Source organism: Oncorhynchus tshawytscha, linkage group LG33, assembly GCF_018296145.1.
Source record: "Oncorhynchus tshawytscha isolate Ot180627B linkage group LG33, Otsh_v2.0, whole genome shotgun sequence".
Taxonomy (NCBI): domain Eukaryota; kingdom Metazoa; phylum Chordata; class Actinopteri; order Salmoniformes; family Salmonidae; genus Oncorhynchus; species Oncorhynchus tshawytscha.
The window spans coordinates 1,975,878-2,002,760 of NC_056461.1; the positions used below are offsets into that span (position 1 = coordinate 1,975,878).

Below are 26,883 nucleotides of genomic sequence, written 5' to 3' on the forward strand. Positions count from 1 at the left end.
CTCATTGGTTTATAGAAGCAGGTACCCACGTGCCATCTCCTCATTGGTTATACCCACGTGGGTGATTGAAAGACGAACTGTTACCGGTTGTCATGGTAATACTATGAAAGATGCCAATCACCATATAGATGCCAATCACCATATAAATTTAAAGATGAAAAAGCCTGGGAGGAGGAGAGATGACGAGAAACGATTCGGTTGGCCGTTTTATGTGTGGATAAATTGTCGGAGTAGAGGTTCTTGTGCATTTCAGGTAAAATAACAACTCAATGTTTATATCCCAGGACAAATTTGCTAGCAACAGCAAGCTAGGTAAATAGGACAAATTAGCTAGCAAGTGCAAGCTAACTAGATCAATTGCCATACATGTTTAATGCTTTTCGACCTGTCCCCAAATTAATGTCATTGGTTCAGAGTTTGTTTTAATATTTTAACCTGCGTCTCGTGATCGCGTTTGGTGTAGGGGGACAAAATAAATGATAGCGCACGCGCGCAGCCGGTTTGGGTTCAGTGTAGGGAGTAGCTCCGCCTTCATATCACAAAGCGGTGTATAGCCATGAACAAGAATCACATTCTTTTAACAGAGCTCGACTGTCTGACATGACAATTACTTCATTCACCATATGTAGCCTAATGGTTCACATGCCTATTTGAAATCCATGAAGTCTGCCAACACAGTAAGGAAACAGATTTAGCCTACTTCTGGACTAGTCTGCATGATCTCCAAACGGAATACTAAGCAACTGTTTGAAGTTGTTACATCTTGAGAACAGCAACAGTCGATCATTGCAGCAGTCCACGAATTGGTTGAATTCGCTTACGCCTCGTGTTGTGACACGCGCCACCACCGTGATCATTTCTTCTCCTTGACTTCACATAAACTACCACGACGGAAAGGTGAGCACCGGATGCCATTTATCCACTTTTGTAAATCTTTTTTCCATAGTCCAATATCGTTCAAAGTTGCAGCTTGTGGTTCGGACGAATGTTAGACTTGTACATAGTAATGCATTTAAGGCTATAATTAGAACATGTTGGTCCCGTTTTCTAGCCTGTCTGACATGTTCGGACAGACTCTTGAGCGAAAGTTATTCCTCCGTGATTCTACATTTCCCTCTTTCCGGTGGTGAAAGTGGAGAACATGACTCACTGTTACCACTCATCGTAGCACACATCTCTTAACGGTTCTTCCATGCTGTTCTTGGGTGGGTGGGTGTGTGCCTTGATTTGACTGCATCACAGCTGCAAGAGAGCACTTATACAATGGGGAGTTGTGCTCCGTAATGGTAATTAAAAAGGAGACCATTTTTAATGAAGCTGGGATGGGTGTAGTTATGGCCCTTGAGCGCATTATTAAACGAGAAGGATATATTGCTAATCTGCCTTGGTGGGAAGCGCGCCTGACCACTGCTCACTGTAGGCCTGCTATTGGTACTATTTATAGTGGCTGTTAATGTTACAGTCATGTTTTTAATTACAAACGACTTCCCCTCGCTTGTGTGAGCGGATTATTTGTTCATTTAAACTGGGGGGTTGGGTTTTGACAGGTTTTCATTAGTGTAGGTTTACCTAAGGCAGAGGGAGCAATACCTCTACAGAGTGACTGGTCAAATGTGACATTTTGAACTGAGCCACTGATATATGGGACTTGTTGATGCACATGAATTGAATTTAAACAAGATAAGGCAAACATGCCTTAGCCTACAAAATGCCTGGTGGTCTTATAAAACAGTTAGTACTCACCATATGTTGAGAAAATAAGGTTATATAGGCCTATACTACCTAGGTAGGTGCTTCTCCAAAGAAGCTTTGCAATGTAAGAAGATTAAATGATTGGGAGATGAGCATCAAATTGAACATGGATAACATGACAGCTCCCCACTTCTAAGGAAACCCAGAAATGTATACTGAACAAAAATATAAATGCAATCTGCAACGATTTTGCTGAGTTACAGTTCATAAGGAAATCAGTCAATTTAAATAAATAAATTGGGCCCTAATCTATGGATTTCACATGACTGGGCAGGGGCGCAGCCATGCCCCAGCCAATCAGAATGGCTTTATTACAGACAGAAATACTCCTCAGTTTCATCAGCTGTCTGGGTGGCTTGTCTCAGACAATCCTGCAAGGGAAGAAGCTGGCTGTGGAGGTCCTGGGCTGGTGTGGTCACATGTGGGATGTATTGGATGCACTGCCAAATTCTCGAAAATTATGTTGGAGGCATTTTATGGTAGAGAAATGAACATTCAATTATCTGGCAACAGCTCTGGTGGACGTTCCTGCAATCGGTGTGCTAATTGCATGCTCCCTCAACTTAAGACATCTGTGGCATTGTGTTGTGAGAGAACTGTATATTTTAGCGACCTTTTATTGTACAAGGTGCACCTGTGTCATGATCATGCTTTTTAATCAGCTTCTTGATATGACACACATGTCAGGTGGATGGATTTTCTTAGCAAAGGAGAAATTCTCATTTAACATGGATGTAAACAGATATGTTCACAACATTTAGAGAAATAAGCTTTTTGTGCATATGGAACATTGCTGGGATCTTTTATTTCAGCTCATGAAACATGGGACCAACACTTCACATGTTGCATTTATATTTCTGTTCAGTATATTTCTCCCCAAGTGAATAATTCAATGAAGAGCCAAATGCAATTGTGTATCGGCAAGTGAACTATTATTTGCTCTGTCAACCTGAAACCAGATGCAATCCATCAGTCTGTACTCAGACAGCCACGGTATTGTGTTCCTCCTCATTAGCCTCTGTTTTTAATCAGTCTATTACTAGAGCGGAACAGCGCTGTCTCTTCTCCTCACTAACCTTTTGTTTTGCTTGATAATTCATTTATCATGAAACACTGCAACAGAGACCAAGGTTATTACAAATCAGAGCCCACATACGCTTATTTCTCGATAATGACTCCAGTTTATCAGAGGAAAGAGCGTAAGTAGCCTAGTCAAGGACAGAGTGCCAGGCAGACTCAAACTTTAATCGTAACAAATATAACTGTCACCCCCTCCCCCTCCCCCTCCCCCTCCCCCACACGCTTGCGTAGACTTTCCTAACCCCCTTTCTCATTTTTGTATTTAAAAAGCCAAGATGCTCCTACCTTGAAATGTTCCTACCTTGAAAGGAGAAATGCCCTACCTTGTTTTTAGCTCTGGTTACAGATTGGTATTACGGTGTTCTGCTGGGAGGTGATAAGAAGGAACACTAAGTCCTTGTGCCCTCCAAACTAGGTGGGTGTCTAGTGTGTTCAGTGGAGAGATAAGCTTGTCTAAGTCCCGTTTAGGCTAATGTACAGTTGAAGTCGGAAGTTTACATTTTTTATTTTTTTATTTTACCTTTATTTAACTAGGCAAGTCAGTTAAGAACAAATTCTTATTTTCAATTACGGCCTAGGAACAGTGGGTTAACTGCCTGTTCAGGGGCAGAACGACAGATTTGTACCTTGTCAGCTCGGGGGTTTGAACTTCCACTTCCAGCTCGGGGGTAACCTTCCAGTTACTAGTCCAACGCTCTAACCACTAGGCTACCCTGCCGCCCCGACATACACCTTAGCCAAATACATTTAAACTCAGTTTTTCACAATTCCATGACATTTAATCCTAGTAAAAATTCCTAGTCTTAGGTCAGTTAGGATCACCACTCTATTTTGAGAATGTGAAATGTCAGAATAATAGTAGAGAATTATTTCATGTATTTCAGCTTCTGTTTCTTTCATCACATTCCCAGTGGGTCAGAAGTTTACATACACTGAATTAGTATTTGGTAGCATTGCCTTTAAATTGTTTATCTTGCTTGGGTCAAATGTTTCAGGTAGCCTTCCACAAGCTTCCCAGAATAAGTAGGGTGAATTTTGGCCCATTCCACCTGACAGAGCTGGTGTAACTGAGTCAGGATGTAGGCCTCCTTGCTTGTACACACTTTTTCAGTTTTGCCCACATTTTCTACAGGATTGAGGTCAGGGCTTTATGATTGCCATTCCAATACCTTGACTTTGTTGTCCCCATTTTGCCACAACTTTGGAAGTATACTTGGGGTCACTGTCCATTTGGAAGACCCATTTGTGACCAAGCTTTAACTTCCTGACTGATGTCTTGAGATGTTGCTTCAATATATCCACATAATTCTCCTCCCTTATGATGCCATCTATTTTGTGAAGTGCACCAGTCCTTCCTGCAGCAAAGCATGCCCACAACATGATGCTGCCGCCCTCGTGCTTCACGGTTGGGATGGTGTTCTTCGGCTTGCAAGCCTCCCCTTTTTCCTTCAAACAGAACGATGGTCATTATGGCCAAACAGTTCTATTTTTGTTTCATCAGACCAGAGGACATTTCTCCAAAAAGTACGATCTTTGTCCCCATGTGCAGTTGCAAACCGTAGCCTGGCTTGTTATGGCTGTTTTGGAGCGGTTGCTTCTTCCTTGCTGAACGGTCTTTCAAGTTATGTCGATATAGGACTTGCTTTACTGTGGACATAGATACTTTTGTACCAGTTTCATCCAGCATCTTCACAAGGTTCTTTGCTGCTGTTCTGAGATTGATTTGCACCTTTTGATCCAAAGTACGTTCATCTCTAGGAGACAGAACGCGTCTCCTTCCTGAGTGGTTTGATGGCTGCTTGGTCCCATGGTGTTTATACTTGCATACTATTGTTTGTACAAATGAACGTGGTAACGTTCAGGCGTTTGGAAATTGCTCCCAAAGATGAATCAGACTGGTGGAGGTCTACAATTTTTTTTTCATGAGGTCTTAGAAAGAGGCACTGAGTTTGAAGGTAGGCCTTGCTTTACATCCACAGGTACACCTCCAATTGACTCATGATGTCAAATGGCCTATCAGAAGCTTCTAAAGCCATGGCATCATTTTCTTGAATTTTCCCAGCTGTTTAAAGGCACAGTCAACTTTGAACTTCTGACCCACTGGAAATGTGATACAGTGAAATAATCTGTCTGTTTACAATTGTTGGAAAAATTACTTTTCATGCAAAGTAGATGTCCTAACCGATTTTCCAACACTATAGTTTGTTAACAAGAGATTTGTGGAGTGGTTGAAAAATGAGTTTTAATTGCTCCAACCTAAGTGTTGCTCTGCATTGAAATATCTCCCCCTCTGAAGATGATGATGACATCCCTCAGGTTCAGTCTCAGAGTTTTCCTTGTGCTGCAAAAGATGATTAAATGTTTATTTGCATTTAAGAGATTAGTTCTCTTTTTTTGCTGCGTTATTTTGTCTCTTAGTGTACGGTCGACATTTCTGCAGGTGTGTGTGTGTCTGTGTGATCGCGTTCGCTGTGCTGCCGCAACTTGTTGCAGGTACGGCAAGGAATGCTAAAATGTTTTTATTTTCAGGGCTCCAGACTAACGTTTTCATCATTTGATGGCACCAGCCCCGTTTCAGGTTTTTGCTCTCAATAGGCATAAGCTATTTTCTAGTTAATGAGAAGGTTTTTACGAAAGGCTTTGTCCATCTATCAGAAGACAGTTCTCATTTGCATCGCTAACAGCTACAGTGGTAGACGTACGTGCACCGCACACACACTGATGAGACGGGCTGTCCCGTGTCACTGCTTCTTCTGAAAGTTGCAGGAAATACGAATCACTGATCTGTGATAATGGCGCCGGAGGGGATGGCTGCTGTTTTACGGTCTCCTAACCAACTGTGCGATTGTGTTTTTTTGAATTGTTTGTTACCTATTTTGTACATAATGTTGCTGCTACCCTCTCTTATGACCGAAAAGAGATTCTTGATATCAGAACAGCGACTACTTATCTCGAACTGGACAAAAAATTTCTTTAATGAGTCTGATGCAAAAGATATACTGCTTTTCCGAGACCAGGCACAAATCCCAGTCATTCGCATGAAGAAAATATAGGTGGCTGAGATCGGGCTGCTTTGTGAGAATTTGTCAGCAAGTGGATAACCCGCCTTTGCCATCTGTTCTATTGGCCAACGTGCAATCACTGGAGAACAAACTAGATCTCTATTCGAGACTATCCTACCAACGGGTCATTAAACTGTAATACCTTATGTTTCACAGAGTCTTGGCTGAACAACGACACTGTTAATATACAGTTGGTTGGGTTTTCCGTACTTCGGCAGGACAGAACAACTACGTCTGGTAAGATGAAAGGTGGGTGTGTATTTGCCAATAACAGCTGGTGCGCGATGTCTAATACTAAGGAAATCTCGGTATTGCTTGCCTGAGGTAGAGTACCTCATGATAAGCTCTAGACCACACTATCTACCAAGAGTTGATCTATATTTTTCATAGCCGAATATTTACCACCACAAACCGACACTGACACGAAGAACGCACTCAGCGAGCTGTAAAAGGCCAGAAGCAAACAATAAAATGCTCATCCAGAAGCAGCGATCCTAGTGCACTTAAATCCGTTTTACCTCATTTCTACCAGCATGTCATGTGCAACCAGAGGGGGGAAAACTATAGACCACCTTTACTCCAGAGACACATGCAAAGCTCTCCATCACCCTCTATTTGGAAAATCTGATCATAGTTATATTCTCCTGATTCCAACTTGCAAGCAAGAACTAAAGCAAAAAGTACCAGTGACTCGCTCAATACGGCAGTGGTCAGATGACGCGGATGCTACACTACAGGACTGTTTTGCTAGCTCAGACTGGAATATCTTCCAGGATTCATCCAATTGCATTGAGGAGTATACCACCTCAGTCACTGGCTTCATCAATAAGTGCATCGACAACATCATCCCCACAGTGACCGTACGTACATATCCCAACCAGAAGCCATAGATTACAGGAAACATATTATATTATAGCTTATACAGTGGTTGCTCAGCTGAAAGTTTTGAGTTTATGCTGCGGGATTTAAAAGGTAATTTGTGGTTTAGTACAGTACCAATAAAGGTGTAGAAAAAAGTCACTGCTTCATTGCTCCAGACCACCGCAAGGGGGAGTTAGAGAACTGATTATGCTTTTGTGTCCCAAGGCGCTAAAGGTGTCTACCTGACAATGAATGGGCGATTTAAAAAAATAAAATAAAATAGAAACTGATAACACGACTTAAAAATGTAATTTCAATGAACTGAATGATGAGGGTGAAGCAGGTGATTTGAATGTATAAATGAAAATGTTCAATTATATTCCATGATGTTCTTAAGATCTACTCTACCGGTCAAAAGTTTTAGAACACCTACTCATTCAGGGGGTTTTCTGTTTTTACTATTTTCTACATTGTAGAATAATAGTGAAGACAAACTATGAAATAACACACATGGAATCATGTAGTAACCAAAAAAGTGTTCAACAAATCAAAATATATTTTATTTGAGATTCCTCAAATTGCCACCCTTTGCATGGATGACAGCTTTGCACACTCTTTGGCATTCTCAGCTTCACCTGGAATTATTTTCCAACAGTCTTGAAGGAGTTCCCACATTCTTTTCCTTCACTCTGCAGTCTGACTCATCCCAAACCATCTCGGTTTGGTTGAGGTCGGGATTGTGGATGCCAGGTCATCTGATGCAGCACTCCATCACTCTCCTCCTTGGTAAAATAGCCCTTACACAACCTGGAGGTGTGTTGGGTTATTGTCCTGTTGAAAAACCTGATAGTCCCATTTACGCCATCCCATCTGGTTTGGGATATTGCTGCAGAATGCTGTGGTAGCCTTGCTGGTTAAGTGTGCCTTGAATTCTAAATAAATCAGACAGTGTAGCCAGCAAAGCACCCCCACACCAGAACACCACCTCCATGCTTTATGGTGGGAAATAAACATGCAGAGATCATGAGTTCACCCACACCGCGTCTCACAACGGTACCTTATATAATGTTACTTACCCTACATTGTTCATCTCATATGCATACGTTGATACTGTACTCTATATCATCGACTGCATCCTTATGTAATACATGTATCACTAGCCACTTTAACTATGCCACTTGGTTTACATACTCATCTCATATGTATATACTGTACTCGATATCATCTACTGTATCTTGCCTATGCTGCTCTGTACCATCACTCATTCATATATCCTTATGTACATATTCTTTATCCCCTTACACTGTGTATAAGACAGTAGTTTTTTGGAATTGTTAGTTAGATTACTTGTTCGATATTACTGCATTGTCGGAACTAGAAGCACAAGCATTTCGCTGCACAAGCATTTCGCTACACTCGCATTAACATCTGCTAACCATGTGTATGTGACAAATAAAATTTGATTTGATTTGTAATAGAACAAAAGGACAATTTGTGATTATGGGACATATTGGAGTGCCAACAGAAGAAGCTTGTCAAAGGTAAGGCATGAATTATATTTTTTATTCTGCATTTTGTGTCGCGCCTGCAGGGTTGAAATATGCTTTTCTCTCTTTGTTTACTGGGGTGCTATCCTCAAATAATAGCATCGTTTGCTTTCGCCGTAAAGCATTTTTGAAGTCTGACACGTTGGCTGGATTCACAACAAGTGTAGCTTTAATTTGGCATATTGACTGATTTCAAAGTTACATTTTTATAGTAATTTATTTGAATTTGGTGCTCTGCATTTTCACTGGATGTTGGCCAGGTGGGATGCTACCTTCCCACATATCCCAGAGAGGTTAAACAACTTGGAAAATTCCAGAAAATGTCATGGCTTTAGAAGCTTCTGATAGGCTAATTGACATCATTTGAGTCAATTGGAGGTGTACCTGTGGATGTATTTCAAGGCCTACCTTAAACTCAGTGCCTCTTTGCTTGACATCAATTCCCATACCGCCCTAACAGATCCACAGATGACGCAATCTGAATCGCACTCCACACTGCCCGTTCCCACCTGGACAAAAGAAACACCAACGTGAGACTGCTATTAATTTGCTAACTCTTGTGTTGTTTTTTTGTCGCACTGCTTTGCTTTATCTTGGCCAGGTTGCAGTTGTAAATGAAACTTTGTTCCCAACTGGCCTACCTGGTTAAATAAAGGTGTGAGGAAAAAAAGGAAACAGCTCAGCGTTCAACAGCATAGTGCCCTCAAAGCTCATCACTTAGCTAAGGAGTCTGGGACTAAACACCACCGTCCTCAACTGGATCCTGACTTCCTGACGGGTACACCCCAGATGGTAAGGATGGGTAACAACACATTTGCCACGCTGATCCTCAGACCCCTCAGGGGTGCGTGCTTAGTCCTGAGTGGCCAAGCATGACTCCAACACCATTAAGTTTGATGACAACACAACGGTGCTAGGCCTGGTCACTGACAATGATGAAACAGCCTACAGAGGGTAGTGCATATGGCCCAGTACGTCACTGGGGCCAAGCTTCCTGCCATCCAGGACCTATATACTAGGCGGTGTCAGAGGAAGGCCCAAATAATTGTCAGACTCCAGTCACTCAAGTCATAGACTGTTCTCTCTGCTACCGCATGGCAAATGGTACCAGAGTGCCAAGTCTTAGGTCTAAATGGCTCCTTAATTCTATCCACAAGCCATAAGACCGTTGAACAATTAATGAAATGGCCACCCAGACTATTTACACCTCCCAACACCTTTTAAAAAAAAAATTTTTTTACACTGCTGCTACTTGATGATTATTTATTTATAGTTACTTTACCCCTACCTACATGAAGAAATTACCTCGACTTACCTATACCCCCCCCCCACATTGACTTGGTACCAGTACCCCCTGTATATAGCCTCGTTATTATTATTTTTTTTCTTCATAAATATTTCCTTCAATATTTATTGAACTGCATTGTTGGTTAAGGGCTTATAAGTAAGCATTTCACGGTAAGGTCTACACTTTTTTTTTTTTTGGTGCCTGTGACAATTTTACTTGCTGTATTCTGTTCGTCTTCATTATAAACTTGGGCAAATGTAATTAGTTTTCTATTGATTTCAATACATTTAATTGACTTCGTACCTAGTTCAATATGACTCAATGATGCCTAGTGCGCTCGCAATGGCCGATGTGCAGCTCCATATTTCAAAAACGTATTTGATATTTCAATACAGTATGAAACTGCACTGCGGAAGGGAGGACACTATCATTACAGGACTAATGCACTTTACTGTTTGACCAACTCATGGTCTTCTCCGCCTAAAAATATGTAATGTTTTGATTGAAGGTGACCAGGTGGAATGTACAGCTCGCACCAGTGTGACCAATTAAAAATGTAACTCGCACAGCCAAGTCAAAAGGTCGCAAAATACAACTGTGGTTGAAGCATAGAGCCCTGATTTGTGCACTCATTTGAGACTCACACGTAGCTGTACTGCAGCAGTGCTTTGGGGGCTTCAGTATGAAGACGAAGTCAAGCTTACAGGGAAATAATAATTCATTTAAGGGCAGCCTGTTAGCCCCTTCGGTTGAACATTGTCTGCCGTGTCTTCTCGATACATGATCTGTTTGGAGTCAAGCGAGACTAACTAGTTGTATCAGCACATTTCCAGCTGCCCAGAAATAAACTGGGGCATAGGACTTGTTAACATTGTACTTCAGGAAATGTTTGCATACTGTATAGGAACTCTACCCCAGGGGTTTTCAAACATTTGCTCTGAGACCCTCAGCCATTCCATATATAATACATGATCAAAAGTATGTGGACATCTGATCGTTGAACATCTCATTCCAAAATCATGGTCATTAATATGGAGTTGCTCCCCCTTTTCTGCTACAACAGCCTCCACTCTTCTGGGAAGGCTTTCCACTAGGTGTTGGAACATTGATGCGGGGTTGGGCACTGATGTTGGGCGATTAGGCATGACTTGCAATTGGTATTCCAATTCTCTCCAAAGGTGTTCGATGGTGTTGAGGTCAGGACTCTTTGCAGGCCAGTCAAGTTCTTCCACACTGATCTCGATAGACCTTGCTTTGTGCACTGGGGCATTGTCATGCTGAAACAGGAAAGGGCCTTGCCCAAATTGTTGCCATAAAGTTGGAAGCACAGAATTGTCTAGAATGTCATTATGGTGTAGCATTAAGATTTCCCTTCACTGGAACTAAGGGGCCTAGCCTGAATCATGAAAAATAGCCCCAGACCATTATTCCTCCTCCACCAACCTTTACAGTTGGCACTATGCATTGGGGCAGGTAGCGTCTTCCTGTCATCCAAACCCAGATTAGCCTGTTGGACTGCCAGATGGTGAAGCGTGATTCATCACTCTAGAGAAAGCTATTCCACTGCTCGAGTCCAATGGCGGCGAGCTTTAAACCACTCCAGCCGACACTTGGCATTGTGCATGGTCATCTTAGGCTTGTGTGCGGCTGCTCGGCCATGGAAATCCATTACATGAAGCGCCTGATGAACAGTTATTTTGCTGACTTTGCTTCCAGAAGCAGTTTGGAACTTGGTAGTGAGTGTTGTAACCGAGGCCTGTACTCGGCAGTCCCGAGTTTGTGTATTTAACGTATTCCAGAGCTAGCACACACAGCATTTTAGCAAACCCTTTTCCTAATCTTTGCCTTTTTCTCCTAACCTGCTACGTTAATTTTCCTAACCTACAAAAAAGTATTTCCGGTAGTGATGCACCGATATGACATTTTTGACCGATACCGATATCCAATATTTTCCTTGCCAAAATATACAATACCGATTATTAGAAAAAAATGTAGGGCCCTTTTAAGCATTCTAGTACAGTTATATAGTTAGACCGCTGCGTCCGTGTGTTAAGGCACTGCATCGCCGTACAAAAGGCTTCACTACAGTCCCTGGTTCGAATCCAGGCTGTATCAATTCCGGCTTTGATTGGGAGTCCCATAGGGCGGCACACAATTGGCCCAGCGTTGTCCTGGTTTGGCCGGGGTAGGCATTGTAAATAAGGACTTGTTCTTAACTGACTTCCCTATTTAAATAAAGGTGTTACACACACACTCTGACCCAAACGCTATTTTGTTGGCATTTACATATGTCCCCATGACCAGTAAAACATCATCAAAACCTATTTCTTTCACTTACTTGCTGTGTTCAGTCTTTTCATTCTCAACAAGGATTTCTCATTCTATGGAATGCCGTTTGGGTCTTTGCGTGTCAAATAACACTATTTGACATGACAAATACGCTTGTTGACCAATCAGGACCTGACTATGACTGCACGTCACAATAATTTAATGCTTTCATACATGTCTACGTAGTTATTACACAGTGTAATCAATATCACTCATATTTCATATGTCACAACGATTAATTGATACATATGCCATGATGCTGGTAAAGTTGTCTCGTGCACCTACAGTGTTGGTCATTTAAAAAAAAAAAATGAGCGCTCATGGATGCAAACAATGTTCTTCCCCAAAAACATATCAAAACGACTTCTGTTTTAATAGCTTTAGTTAGCTAGCTAACTATATATAGCAAGGTGTCAACAAAAATAACCCTAATTTATAAGACCGTTCTTATTTGATTAATGGTGGTCGGACCCATCTATGTGAAGCTAGCCACAATAGTGAACTTTGCGGTTAGCCTTCAAAATAAAAGTATGACATTGACAATGATGCAAATGAATACATAGTAGAATTATGCCATAATTGAATAGATCATGGTAAATGATTGGAATGTTATATAAAATCAGCAAAAGTCAAATTAATAAAATGGTCATCTGGAATCACACTGGTTGTATTATACTTAAAATTATGCCCTCAATACAATTCTTTTCACTGTACAGCCTTACCTGTGCATCAATGACATGACACCAGAGAACATTAGCATCGTAGCTATTATTGCGGACTCTGAAACAACGGAATTGAGCCACATTTATTGTCGACCTTTTGTGTATTGAACATAGTCTGATAACTCTGAGGAGGACGTTGGGGAAAAAATATATTGGGTATTGAGTAGACTGATAGCCCATTTCATTGATCCCCAATCCTTAGGTAAAGCTGTACAGTTGCAATATGAATGTCAATACACACAATAGGCTCTTCACAGTTGTGTTCTGTGGGTGTCACCGACTAGACTGATACCCCATTTCATTGCTTCACATTCCAACTTTGTTTAACATGATCTAGTCTAAATATGGCATGACCCCACCAAATTGTAACCTTCTGCATCACTTTCAAAGAGGTACTTTTTATTTTGAAGGCAAACTGCAAATTCCACAATTGTGCCTAATCCTTATTGTGGCTAGCTTCACACACAACCCGGTCCGGTCAAGCCTCACCTGCCAGCTAGCTGGCTGCTTACAACGTTAGCTTTGGGCAACAGGGTTAAGTAGCTGGCTAGCTATTTATTTTCATGAACTGAAGTTCAATTTCAATAGGCGAACAACAAGTGGCTACCTAGCTAAATCTTACTCACAGGGATTCCTAAATCATTGCTAAGAATAACGAAAATGCAGTTTACTGGTCATTGTTTTCAGTCTGGTTATATTAGTGCTAGCTAGGTACCCCAGAAGTTGCGGTCAGTAATGAAGCATTTGTTCAACGCGGTAGTGTAAACGCATCGTTCGTGGCCGGTGTTTGCTTGTTTGCAGACTTATTGTACAGCTTTGACAGTGCTACTGATAGTAGTGGTGGCGCTTGGCTTGCATGTGCAAATTTAGAACATACAAGATTCTATAATATAACTGTTATTTTACATGTCAAATTAAAAGCTTATTTTACAGGTCAAATAACACTATTTTACACATCTTTTTTTGACACTCAAAGACCCAAACAGCGTTCCATAGTATGTTGTGAAGCTAACTCCGATAGGGCAATGTGTACCGGTGCTCGACCAGTCGGCGAAAGCCAACATCACCCACGACAGAGAACGGTTGGTTGTCAAGGACAATGAATTCCATTATCTTGGCGTTTAATGGATTTTACCTTTTGAGTTGTCTCTCTGAAATGTTCTTGCTCTTTCAAATGACTGCTCGACCCACACAGCAGACATTGTGGGCTAGGTTAGGAATGCTGTGTTGCACTTGTAGCGCAAAATGTTATTTGGCATCATTACATCAAGTACCCACATTATATACAGTTGAAGTTAGAAGTTTACGTACTCTTAGGTTGGAGTCATTAAAACTCATTTTGCAACCACTCCACACATTTCTTGTTAACAAACTATAGTTTTGACAAGTTTGTTAGGACATCTACTTCGTGCATGACACAAGTCATTTTTCCAACAATTGTTTAGATATATTATTTCACTTAACTCACAATCACAATTCCAGTGGGTCAGAAGTTTACATACAAAGTTGACTGCCTTTCAACAGTTTGGAAAATTCCAGAAAATGATGTCATAGCTTCTGATAGGCTAATTGACATAATTTGAGTCAATTGGAGGTCTACCTATGAATGTATTTCAAGGCCTACCTTCAAACTCCGTGCCTCTCTGCTTGACATCATGGGAAAATCAAAATAAATCAGCCAAGACTTCAGAAAATAAATTGTAGACCTCCACAAGCCTGGTTCGTCCTTGGGAGCAATTTCCAAGCGCCTGACGGTACCACGTTCATATGTACAAACAATACTATGCAATGGGACTACGCAGCCGTCATACCGCTCAGGAAGGAGACACATTCTGTCTCCTAGAGATTAACGTACTTGTGTGAAAAATGCAAATCAATCCCAGAACAACATCAAAGGACCTTGTGAAGATGCTGGAGGAAACCGTTACAAAAGTATCTATATCCACAGCAAAACGAGTCCTATATCGACATAAGCTGCTCAATAAGGAAGAAGCCACTGCCACATAAAAGCCAGACTACAGTTTGCAACTGCACATGGGGACAAAGATGTGAGAAATTGCCAAGAAACTGAAGATCCCGTACCACGCTGCGTACTACTCCCTTCACAGAACAGCGCAAACTGTCTCTAACCAGAATTGAAAGAAGAGTGGGAGGTGTCTAGAAGTGAATTAGTGTCTAGTTTGAGAAACAGATGCCTCAAGTCCTCAAGTGGCAGCTTTATTACATAGTACCCACAAAACACTGGTCTCAACGTCAACAGTGAACAGGTGACCCCGGGATGCTGGCCTTCTACGCAGAGTAGAAGGCCAGGGTAGCCTAGTGGTTAGAGCGTTGGACTAGTAACCGGAAGGTTGCAAGTTCAAATCGCTGACCTGACAAGGTACAAATTTGTCGTTTTGCCCCTGAACAGGCAGTTAACCCACTGTTCCTAGGCCGTCATTGAAAATAAGAATTTGTTCTTAACTAACTTGCCTGGTTAAATAATGGTCAAATAAAAAAATAAAGAGTTGCAAAGAAATAGCCATATCTCAGACTGGACAATAAAAATAAAATATTAAGATGGACAAAAGAACACAGACACTGGAATGAGAAATATTTTTACTATTTTCTACATTGTAACCCTAGTGAAAACCTTTTTGAAAAACCAACCCCTCTGCCGACTGTAGTCTACACAGCTCCACTCTGCAATGCAACCCAACCACATTTATTCAGTAAGCAACATCAGACTTCTCCTCTGGGACTTATTTTGAAGTGTCAATGAAGAGGTCTGTTTGTGTGGAGGTTGTCGTGGGACAACTGCTTTCTAGGATGCCAGTCAGTTCAAAGGCGTATGTTTTTTCAGGGAACTGCCCCCCCCCCCATATTCCTTAAATAATTAGGCCTAAGCTCTTTGCCTGGGAGACCCTGAACCACCCGAATGGTTACGGTGCCAAGACTCACATTTGGGAATCAGAGGCCTCTCATGTCTGAGGCTTCTCTCTCCTAGCCACACACATTCCAGGTGTGTGTAATGTATGGCACGGATTTATTTAGGAAGCCTCTGATAAACAGGGATGATTGAACGGCAGCTCTTGTGAACACTCCCAAGGAAGCTACATTTCCTGAATGTTCTGGTGGTTTACGGAATAGTCTCCTTCACATGGTAGAAGCATCAACCAAATACTCATAGTTGAAATAAAGATTCACGATGGGTTTATGTTAGTGGTCGTATTTTTGCCTTGACTGTTAATGACAGGTGTTTTGTAGGCTTAAACATCTGTCCATATTAAGCTACATTTTTGTGCTGCAGAATAGACACACTTCTCCATTCACCCACCCTTGTTGTTACCAATCTTATCTCCCCCTCCCGTCTTCTCTCCAGGCCAGCCATGGTGAACAGCCGGGTGGAGGCATCAGCCGTGGCGGTGACAGGCGGCAGCTCGTCAGGCAGGTCCTGCGCAGGCTGCGGCGGGCGCATCGCTGACCGCTTCCTACTCTTCTCCATGGAGCGCTACTGGCACACGCGCTGCCTCAAGTGCTCCTGCTGCCACGCCCAGCTGGGTGAGATCGGCACCACCTGCTACAGCAAAGGGGGCATGATCCTCTGCAAGAACGACTACATCAGGTGAGCGTCAGGGGAGGCCGCATTCAAATCAGAAAGGACTGGGGTGGACGCAACACGGTAATAGCTTCACCTCTGGTAGGCCAGGTGTAGTGTCTGCCTCTGTTTTGGTTATGTAGTTAAAGGAAAGAGATTTGATTGCAATCAACCCTACTAGGGTGACATAGATATGTGGAAAGCAGAATTCCGTGTGGGAAATGATTTGACTGTTATACAGCAGTCTGCAATGACTTTAGTTTGTAGGTTAACAGTCTCAGATGTTTTAGCTATCGTCCACCATTTTTGACATGGACAATGAAAATGGAAATTAAAAGTTAAAAGTGAAAGTGCCACAGAAATCCACTTTCCAAATCAAAATCAAATCAAATTTCCACAACTGATCACGCGTGATGAGTCTTAATGTTTGTCCAAACAAGCACAAACAGCTTTGAAACAGGTGGAAGAAGGAATTTGTCTGCGCACACATAAAGGCACCAGGTGTTGGTGTGTGAATGCAAACGGGCATGGCAGGATTAGAGCGACTGGAGGGTGTTACGGAAGGGGTATAGGCACACACCAGGGTTGTGTGTGGGGCCGGTGAAGCAATGGATTTTTAACAGCAACTCTCTAACCTCTCAAGACATGACCAACTGTCTCACTACTTTTGAAGCATTTGATGACAAACCCTTAAGGAGTTGCGTAAGGTGAGAGGAAACTGGGAATAGACTACACATTAGCCAATTCCATCACCACTGCATTGCTCCTACTCGGTTTGACTTAATTTCTTGCCCAATCGTGTGTATCTGTGTGTTGGCCAATCTTGCCCAATCGTGTGTATCTGTTACCTGGTACACTGAAACGTATGTACTTTTTCAATACCACAACATGGAAAACGGTTTGTACTACAATTGTAACTAATTAGAAAAGTACATTTCCTGAAGAAAATGTGGTGTGCCTGCTAGCTTGTGAAGGATCCATTGATTGATAGGATAGCCTGATCATGTGAAAGTTGTTTTGGTGCAAATGTATATAGGCTTAATTGGCAAAGGATTATTTTAAATAGCCACCATTTTATATTAGTGGTTCTAATTCAAATCAAGTCCAATTGTATTAGTAACATCGGCAGAATACAGCAGGTACAACATTACACCTTAGAGTGAAATGCCTACTTATGAGCCCCTAACCGACAGTGCAGTTTCAAAAATGATGGATAAGAATAAGAGATAAAAGTAACAAGTAATTAAAGAGGAGCAGTAGACAATAACAATATATACAGGGGGGTGCCCATGCGACGACACCAGTTGAGGTAGTATGTACATGTATGTAGAGTTAATTAAAGTGGCTATGCATAGATGAGAACAGTGTGGCAGTGGTGGGGGGCACTGTAAATTGTCTGGGTAGCCATTTGACTAGATGTTCAGGAGTCTTCTGGCTTGGGGGTAGAAGCGGTTTAGAAGCCTCTTGGACCTTGACTTGGCGCTCTGGTACCGCTTGCCATGTGGTAGCAGAGAGAACAGTCTATGGCTAGGGTGGCTGGAATTTTGGACAATTTTCAGGACCTTCCTCTGACACTGTCTGGTATAGAGGTCCTGGATGGCAGGAAGCTTGTTCCCAGTGATGTACTGGGCCATGCGTACTACCCTCTGATGTGCCTTGCGGTTGGAGGCCGAGCAGTTGCCATACCAGACATTGATGCAACCAGTCAGGATGCTCTCAATGGTGCAGCTGTAGAACCTTTTGAGGTATCTGAAGACCCATGCCAAATCTTTTCAGTCTCCTGAGGGGGAATAGGTTTTGTTGTGCCTGCTTCACGACTAACTTGGTCCAAGCACACCAAGACAGTTTGTTGGGGATGTGGACACCAAGGAACTTGAAGCTCAAATCAAATGTTATTTGTCACATACACATGGTTAGCAGATGTTAATGCGAGTGTAGCGAAATGCTTGTACTTCTAGTTCCGACAATGCAGTAATAACCAACAAGTAATCTAACTAACAATTCCAAAACTACTGTCTTATACACAGTGTAAGGGGATAAAGAATATGTACATAAGGATATATGAATGAGTGATGGTACAGAGCAGCATAGGCAAGATACAGTAGATGGTATCGAGTACAGTATATACATATGAGATGAGTATGTAAACAAAGTGGCATAGTTAAAGTGGCTAGTGATACATGTATTACATAAGGATGCAGTCGATGATATAGAGTACAGTATATACGTATGCATATGAGATGAATAATGTAGGGTAAGTAACATTATATAAGGTAGCATTGTTAAAGTGGCTAGTGATATATTTACATAATTTCCCATCAATTCCCATTATTAAAGTGGCTGGAGTTGAGTCAGTGTCAGTGTGTTGGCAGCAGCCACTCAATGTTAGTGGTGGCTGTTTAACAGTCTGATGGCCTTGAGATAGAAGCTGTTTTTCAGTCTCTCGGCCCCAGCTTTGATGCACCTGCACTGACCTCGCCTTCTGGATGATAGCGGGGTGAACAGGCAGTGGCTCGGTGGTTGATGTCCTTGATGATCTTTATGGCCTTCCTGTAACATCGGGTGGTGTAGGTGTCCTGGAGGGCAGGTAGTTTGCCCCCGGTGATGCGTTGTGCAGACCTCACTACCCTCTGGAGAGCCTTACGGTTGAGGGCGGAGCAGTTGCCGTACCAGGCGGTGATACAGCCCGCCAGGATGCTCTCGATTGTGCATCTGTAGAAGTTTGTGAGTGCTTTTGGTGACAAGCCGAATTTCTTCAGCCTCCTGAGGTTGAAGAGGCGCTGCTGCGCCTTCTTCACGATGCTGTCTGTGTGAGTGGACCAATTCAGTTTGTCTGTGATGTGTATGCCGAGGAACTTAAAACTTGCTACCCTCTCCACTACTGTTCCATCGATGTGGATAGGGGGTGTTCCCTCTGCTGTTTCCTGAAGTCCACAATCATCTCCTTAGTTTTGTTGACGTTGAGTGTGAGGTTATTTTCCTGACACCACACTCCGAGGGCCCTCACCTCCTCCCTGTAGGCCGTCTCGTCGTTGTTGGTAATCAAGCCTACCACTGTTGTGTCGTCCGCAAACTTGATGATTGAGTTGGAGGTGTGCGTGGCCACGCAGTCGTGGGTGAACAGGGAGTACAGGAGAGGGCTCAGAACGCACCCTTGTGGGGCCCCAGTGTTGAGGATCAGCGGGGAGGAGATGTTGTTGCCTACCCTCACCACCTGGGGGCGGCCCGTCAGGAAGTCCAGTACCCAGTTGCACAGGGCGGGGTCGAGACCCAGGGTCTCGAGCTTGATGACGAGCTTGGAGGGTACTATGGTGTTGAATGCCGAGCTGTAGTCGATGAACAGCATTCTCACATAGGTATTCCTCTTGTCCAGATGGGTTAGGGCAGTGTGCAGTGTGGTTGAGATTGCATCGTCTGTGGACCTATTTGGGCGGTAAGCAAATTGGAGTGGGTCTAGGGTGTCAGGTAGGGTGGAGGTGATATGGTCCTTGACTAGTCTCTCAAAGCACTTCATGATGACGGATGTGAGTGCTACGGGGCGGTAGTCGTTTAGCTCAGTTACCTTAGCTTTCTTGGGTAACGGGGACAATGGTGGCCCGCTCTCAACCTGCTCCACTGCAGCCTTATCGATGAGAATGGGGGCGTGCTCGGTCCTCTTTTTTTCCTGTAGTCCACAATCATCTCCTTTGTCTTGATCACGTTGACGGAGAGGTTGTTGTCCTGGCACCACACGGCCAGGTATCTGACCTCCTCCCTATAGGCTGTCTCGTTGTTGTCGGTGATCAGGCCAACCACTGTTGTCATTTTCAAATGTATTGATGATGTTGGAGTTGTGCCTGGCCATGCAGTCATGAGTGAACAGGGAGTACAGGAGGGGGCTGAGCACGTACCACTGAGGGCCCCCTGTGTTGAGGATCACCGTGGCGGATGTGTTACCTACCCTTACCACCTGAGGGCGGCCTGCCAGGAAGTCCAGGATCCAGGGAGGTGTTGTCTAGAGGTCGACCGATTTTAATTGGAATGGCCGATTTAATTAGGGCCGATTTGCAAGTTTTCATAACAATCGGACATCGGTATTTTTGGGCGCTGAATTATTATTTTTTTTTTTCACCTTTTATTTAACTAGGCAAGTCGGTTAAGAACATTCTTATTTTCAATGATGGCCTAGGAACGGTGGGTTAACTGCCTCGTTCAGTGGCAGAAAGACAGATTTTCACCTTGTCAACTCGGGGGATTCAATCTTGCAACCTTATAGTTAACTATTCCAACGCAATAACGACCTGCCCCTCTCGTTGCACTCCACAAGTAAACTGCCTGTTACGCAAATGCAGTAAGCCAAGGTAAGTTGCTAGCTAGCATTAAACTTATCTTATGAAAAACAATCAATCATAATCACTAGTTAACTACACATGGTTTATGATATTACTAGATATTATCTAGCGTGTCCTGTGTTGGATAAAATCTGACTGAGCATACAAGTATCTAAGTATCTGACTGAGTGGTGGTAGGCAGAAGCAGGTGCGTAAATATTCATTCAAACACCACTTTCGTGCGTTTTGCCAGCAACTCTTCATTGTGCGTCAAGCATTGCGCTGTTTATGACTTCCAACCTATCAACTCCCGAGATGAGGCTGGTGTGACCAAAGTGAAATGGCTGGCTAGTTAGCGCGGGCTAATAGCGTTTCAAACTTCACTCGCTCTGATCCTTGGTGGTTGTTTCCCTTGCTCTGCATGGGTAACGCTGCTTCGATGTGGTGGCTGTTGTTGTTGGTTCGAGCCCAGGGAGGAGCGAGGAGAGGGACGGAAGCTATACTGTTACACTGGCAATACTAAAGTGCCTATAAGAACATCCAATAGTCAAAGGTTAATGAAATACAAATGGTATAGAGGGAAATAGTCCTATAATAACTACAACCTAAAACTTCTTACCTGGGAATATTGAAGACTCGTGTTAAAAGGAACCACCAGCTTTCATATGTTCTCATGTTCTGAGCAAGGAACTGAAACGTTAGCTTTCTTACATAGCACATATTGCACTTTTACGTTCTTCTCCAACACTTTGTTTTTGCATTATTTAAACCAAATTGAACACGTTTCATTATCTACTTGAGGCTAAATTGATTTTATTGATGTATTATATTAAGTTAAAATAAGTGTTAATTCAGTATTGTTGTGATTGTTTTATTTTATTTGTATTAATGACAATCGTCCGATTAATCGGTATCAGTTTGTTTTGGTCCTCCAATAATCGGTATCGGCGTTAAAAAATCACAATCGTCTACCAACTAATGTCTACCAACTTGTGTAGCCATTTGCGATGCTAATGATAGGCTAACCATCTTTAGGCTTTCACAAATGCCTTCTCAATTGAGGCTACTTTGTAGTTATGCCAACCTGGCAGAATTTGCATCAATCCAGTGGCCATTTTGTTTTGCAAACTCCATCACATGTGGTTAAAGCATTGTTGTGGACTTCCAATTTTTATTTTTTATACAATCCACTTCATTTTGATAATGAAAAATGTTATTTATTTATTTTTGCTGTGGTATCGTTTTGGTATTGAGTATCATGATACTAAACCTGGTATAGGTATCGAAGTCAAAATTCTGGTGTGTGTGCTCGCCCACGCGTCAGAGGCTGGCTGATCTAACACAGACAAGGGATTGTGTGGGTCCTGTGTTGGCACTGCCCACACACTAGCGCTCTCCAGGGCAAACATTGGGGGAGATCCGGAGCAGTCTGAAAACCCACGGCCCAAGAGCGCCCGCACGGAGGGAGGCCTCCTGGATAGTGCAGAGACACTGGGCACTTTGTACATTTGTCCAGTAAGGAGTTAAATCCCAGTTCAGGGGATTTAAAGGCACTCCCAGTGGAATTAATAAAGCACTTATACTTCACTGAACAAAAATATAAACGCAATGTGTAAAGTGTTGGTCCCATTTTTCATGAGCTGAAATAAAATATACCCGACATTCTCCATATGCACAGAACGTGTAATTTGTGCACAAATATGTTTACGTTCCTGTCAGTGAGGATTTCTTCTTTGATAGCCAAGATAATCCATCCACCTGACAGGTGTGGCATATCAAGAAGCTGATTAAACAGCATGGTCATTACACAGGTGCACCTTGTGCTGGAGACAATAGAAGGCAACTTTAAAATGTGCCGTTTTGTCACACAACATAATGCCACGGATGTCTCAAGCTTTGAGGGAGCTTGCAATTGGCATACTGACTGCAGGAATGTCCATCAGAGCTGTTGCCAGAGACTTTAATGTTTCTTTCTCTACCATAAGCTGCCTCCAACGTCGTTTTAGAGAATTTGGCAGTACGTCCAACCGTCCTCACAACCGCAGATCACGTGTAACCATGGCAGCCCAAGACCTCCACATCCGGCTTCTTCACCTGCGGGATCGTCTTAGACCAGCCACCCGGACAGCTGATTAAACTGAGGAGTATATCTGTCTGTAATAAAGCCCTTCTGATTGGCTGGGACTGGAGCCGCAGTGGGTGGATCCAGGCCACCCATGGCTGCGCCCCTGCCCATTCATGTGAAATCCATAGATTAGGGCCTAATTTATTTATTTCAATTGACTGATTTCCTTATATGAACTGTAACTTAGTTAAATTGTTGCATTTATTTTTGTTCAGTATATGTGATATTCAAAATATGTATGGTTGCGAAATGTAATGTACAATGTATTGCTTCAATTTCACCTTGACGCCTGTGCCAATAGCTCCTCATTGCAACCATCACAGAGTGATTGGGATTTGCATAACAGTTTTTGCCACCAAAATACATATGTTAATTAGCCATATGGATCGACACTTAAAATAAAAAGTATATTTTTTTCTGCAATGCTACTTTAACGGTTGTCACACCCGTGGACAGGACCTCTATCAAATATGTATAATACAGTTGGTGGGTCCTCATTGCCAAGTGACCCGGTGCCAATGAGGTCCGATAAAGGGAGAGGGAGCTTTAATTAGGGAGAACAGGGTTCTTCTCGGGCACTTGCTTATTAATTTACTGTTTGGATTAAGATCAATAGGGCAAGGGAGAGAGTATAGAGGGGGAGGTATAGCAGCCAAAACCGGTATGGTAGGCGTCACAAGGAAGAGGGTGTAATGAAAGCAGGAAAGAGGCTTCCTATTAAGACTGAATGGTTTAACTGTTTACACGCTAGGGGCACTGAGAGATGGTCCGATTGGCTCTGGGTAGTCTGTACTAAATGTGGTGTGAAGGTTGCTTGTAAGTCGCATGTAAATTCCGCAAAAAAAGAAACGTCCTCTCATTGTCAACTGCGTTTATTTTCAGCAAACTTACCGTGTAAATATTTGTATGAACGTAACAAGATTCAACAACTGAGACATAAACTGAACAAGTTCCACAGACATGTGACTAACAGAAATAGAATGTGACCCTGAACAAGGGGGGGGGGTCAAAATCAAAAGTAACAGACAGTATCTGGTGTGGCCACCAGCTGCATTAAGTACTGCGGTGCATCTCCTCATGGACTGCACCAGATTTGCCAGTTCTTGCTGTGAGGTGTTACCCCCACTTCCACCAAGGCACCTGCAAGTTCCCGGACATTACTGGGGGGAATGGCCCTAGCCCTCACCCTCCGATCCAACAAGTCCCAGATATCCTGAATGGGATTGAGATCCGGGCTCTTTGCTGGCCATGGCAGAACACTGACATTCCTGTCTTGCAGGAGATCAAGAACGACCAGTATGGCTGGTGACATTGTCATGCTGGAGGGTCAATGTCAGGATGAGCCTGCAGGAAGTGTACCACATGAGGGAGGAGGATGTCTTCCCTGTAATGCACAGCGTTGAGATTGCCTGCAATGACAACAAGCGCAGTCCGATGATTGCTGTGACACACCGCCTCAGACCATGACGGACCCTCCACCTCCAAAACAATCCCGCTCCAGAGTACAGGCTTCCAGTGTAACGCTCATTCCTTCAACGATAAACACGACTCCAACCATCACCCCTGGTGAGACAAAACCACGACTCGTCAGTGAAGAGCACTTTTTGTCAGTCCTGTCTGGTCCAGCGACGGTAGGTTTGTGCCCATAGGCGACGTTGTTGCCAGTGATGTCTGGTGAGGACCTGCCTTACAACAGGCCTACAAGCCCGCAGTCCAGCCTCTCTCAGCCTATTGCGGACAGTCTGAGCACTGATGGAGGGATTGTGCATTCCTGGTGTATCTCGGACAGTTGTTGCCATCCTGTACCTGTCCTACAGGTGTGATGTTCGGATGTACCGATCCTGTGCAAGTGTTACACGTGGTCTACCACTGCGACGACGATAAGCTGTTCGTCCTGTCTACCTGTAGCGCTGTCTTAGGTACAGTACGGACATAGCAATTTATTGCCCTGGCCACATCTGCAGTCCTCATGCCTCCTTGCAGCATGCCTAAGACACGTTCACCCCCAAAAAATGTTTTGCTGAGTTATCTTACTTGGTCACGCTCCAAGGAGGAGGCTAAATGTTTGACAGGAGCAAGGCAATATGTAGTTCACCAAAAATAGTCCTATAGCGGATCACATTGTTTTCATACGCTTCACACCAAACAGACATTATCACTGGCACATACAAAAGATATTCACTGAAAAATCCTTAATCCGGGTTCCTCACCAGTATCAGCTGAAACATATTTCCGGGCTTTCCCAGTAACCCGCCATGGACTTCGTCTACAGCTCCACCTGGAATCTGTATTCTGAGCACCACAAGACTTGAGTCGCAGCACCACCACCGGCACTATTTCCATGCTGCATCCCTCCCATTCAGTCCTTCTGGACACCGGCTTTATTCATGACTTCAACCACTGCTCTGAGAACTATTTAGAATTAATTGCTTGAGTTGGTTCTAGTTAGGATTGGGAAAGGGTAAGCTGAATAGAATCAGCTGTTGAAGGCCGAGAGTGGTACTGAACCACAGCATCATTGTCGTTGACCAAGTCACCTCATATTCCCAATCTGTTGAAGGGTAAGTGGTTGCAGTTGTCTGACAGTTTGTTTGGGTTGACCCGCAGGCTGTTCGGGCACAGCGGGGCATGCAGCGCCTGTGGCCAGTCCATCCCTGCCAGTGAGATGGTGATGCGGGCACAGGGCAACGTGTACCACCTCAAGGTAAGACTAACTTCAGCCTGAAAGTAAAGCCTGACCCCAACAGATCTGCAAAAGCTAAATATTTAAGGGCCCTTAGACACAGCAATTTGACCCAAGCTTCTGTAGCTCATTCTTAAACTGTTTCATTAAACAACTCCTTCCTCCATTCTTCCTTTGTCCCTCCCTCTGCAGTGTTTCACCTGTGCCACCTGTAGGAACCGGCTAGTGCCGGGCGACCGCTTCCACTACGTTAATGGCACCATCTTCTGTGAGCACGACAGGCCAGGGGGCGCTCTACTCCGCAGTCACCTGACCCCACTGCAGGGGAACGGCATGATGCCTGACCAGAAGGTATGGGGATTTGCTCCGGACCGTATTTTGATAGAACTACACAGTTTGGTTGATTGTCCCTTGTGTGTTAAGAATCCATTTGGTTTAATGAATGAATTTGCTGTTTTGGTAATATTTTTTGAAGGTGGTGTTGAACTGTGGTTGTCTTACTATCTTTGTTCTTGCGGTCATTGCGTAATCAATGCTTATCATTAATCACCTCTTTCTCCTGATCTCAGGTGTGCTGAAAGATGGATGACAAAGCAACGTGTGCCTTTTCCCCCACCTCCTGCTCTTCCTCCTCCATCTTTAAGTTTGTCCTACACCAGCCATCCCTTTCTTCAGATATTCCAAAATCCATTCTCCGGATACTGCTGCCAGTGGCTTTCTAAACAACACGTCATTCCCAACAGAATCATATTTCTTCTGTTCATAGAGAATCATGTTCTCAACCTTCAAGGGGAAGATGCTGAGGAGGGAAAGACTATTGATGAGGATGATTTATACTGTCAAGCCAAGTCAGTGTCCATTTCTGGTAAGGCCAATGGTGACTGACTTGTAATGCCCTGAGAGGAGGACTATGGCATTTCCAGTGAGGGACCATTCACTTTGCTTAGCCAGCACAAAACACTACGGGGAGAGAAGTCCTGGACTAATATGGAAACACGTATAAACTGGTTCTGGTCAGGGGCTGCTTCAACCAAGCTACAGTGTACTGACTCTTGAAACAGGAAGAGCACATTCAAACAAGACAGGCCACACGAATACACATATGCAACACTTTCTGAACTCAGATTCACTAGACCCTTTCATCTGTTGCGAGAAACAGGAAATACTGTGGTTGCAGTGCTATGCTGCCGTAGCTGTGGTTCACCCGACTGGTGAGTCTGGCCGAACAGGTAAAGATCAAATACACCTGCCTGGATGTCTCATTTACATTAAAAAATATTCTCTGTGTACAAAATTTAAAGTCTGTAGAATATTCATCAAAACACAACTTTTAGTCCCATGATTCTTTTGTACTACAAGTGGTTGCCTTTTTTGTAGATTTTCTTTGATATTTAGTTATGTTTTCAGTTAAATGGTTTCTGGGGTTAGGAAATTTACTCATGTTTATGGGAACATAGAAATTATGCATTTTGTAATTGTTTTAAAATATTTTTTATTCCGGTGACAATTGTAATTCCAACATGACTTCGCAGTAGTGCTCCATACGTC

The 26,883-nt window shown here is 43.2% G+C and overlaps 1 protein-coding gene across 2 annotated transcripts; it reads left to right on the plus strand.

The window, feature by feature from the left end:
• The first annotated feature begins 233 nt into the window (after positions 1–233).
• LOC112234546 (LIM domain transcription factor LMO4-B) lies at positions 234–26,393 on the plus strand. Of its 2 annotated transcripts, none has more exons than XM_042311389.1 (5): positions 234–253; positions 16,002–16,244; positions 25,260–25,356; positions 25,528–25,686; positions 25,905–26,393. In XM_042311389.1, exons 2-5 carry the CDS (start codon positions 16,009–16,011, stop codon positions 25,911–25,913), a joined length of 501 nt encoding a protein of 166 aa, XP_042167323.1. In that variant the 5' UTR covers positions 234–253; positions 16,002–16,008; the 3' UTR covers positions 25,914–26,393. The 2 variants fall into 2 exon arrangements, with proteins under 2 accessions (XP_042167323.1, XP_024258480.1); XM_024402712.2 differs by lacking the exon at positions 234–253 and adding an exon at positions 492–897.
• The last annotated feature ends 490 nt before the right edge of the window (positions 26,394–26,883 follow it).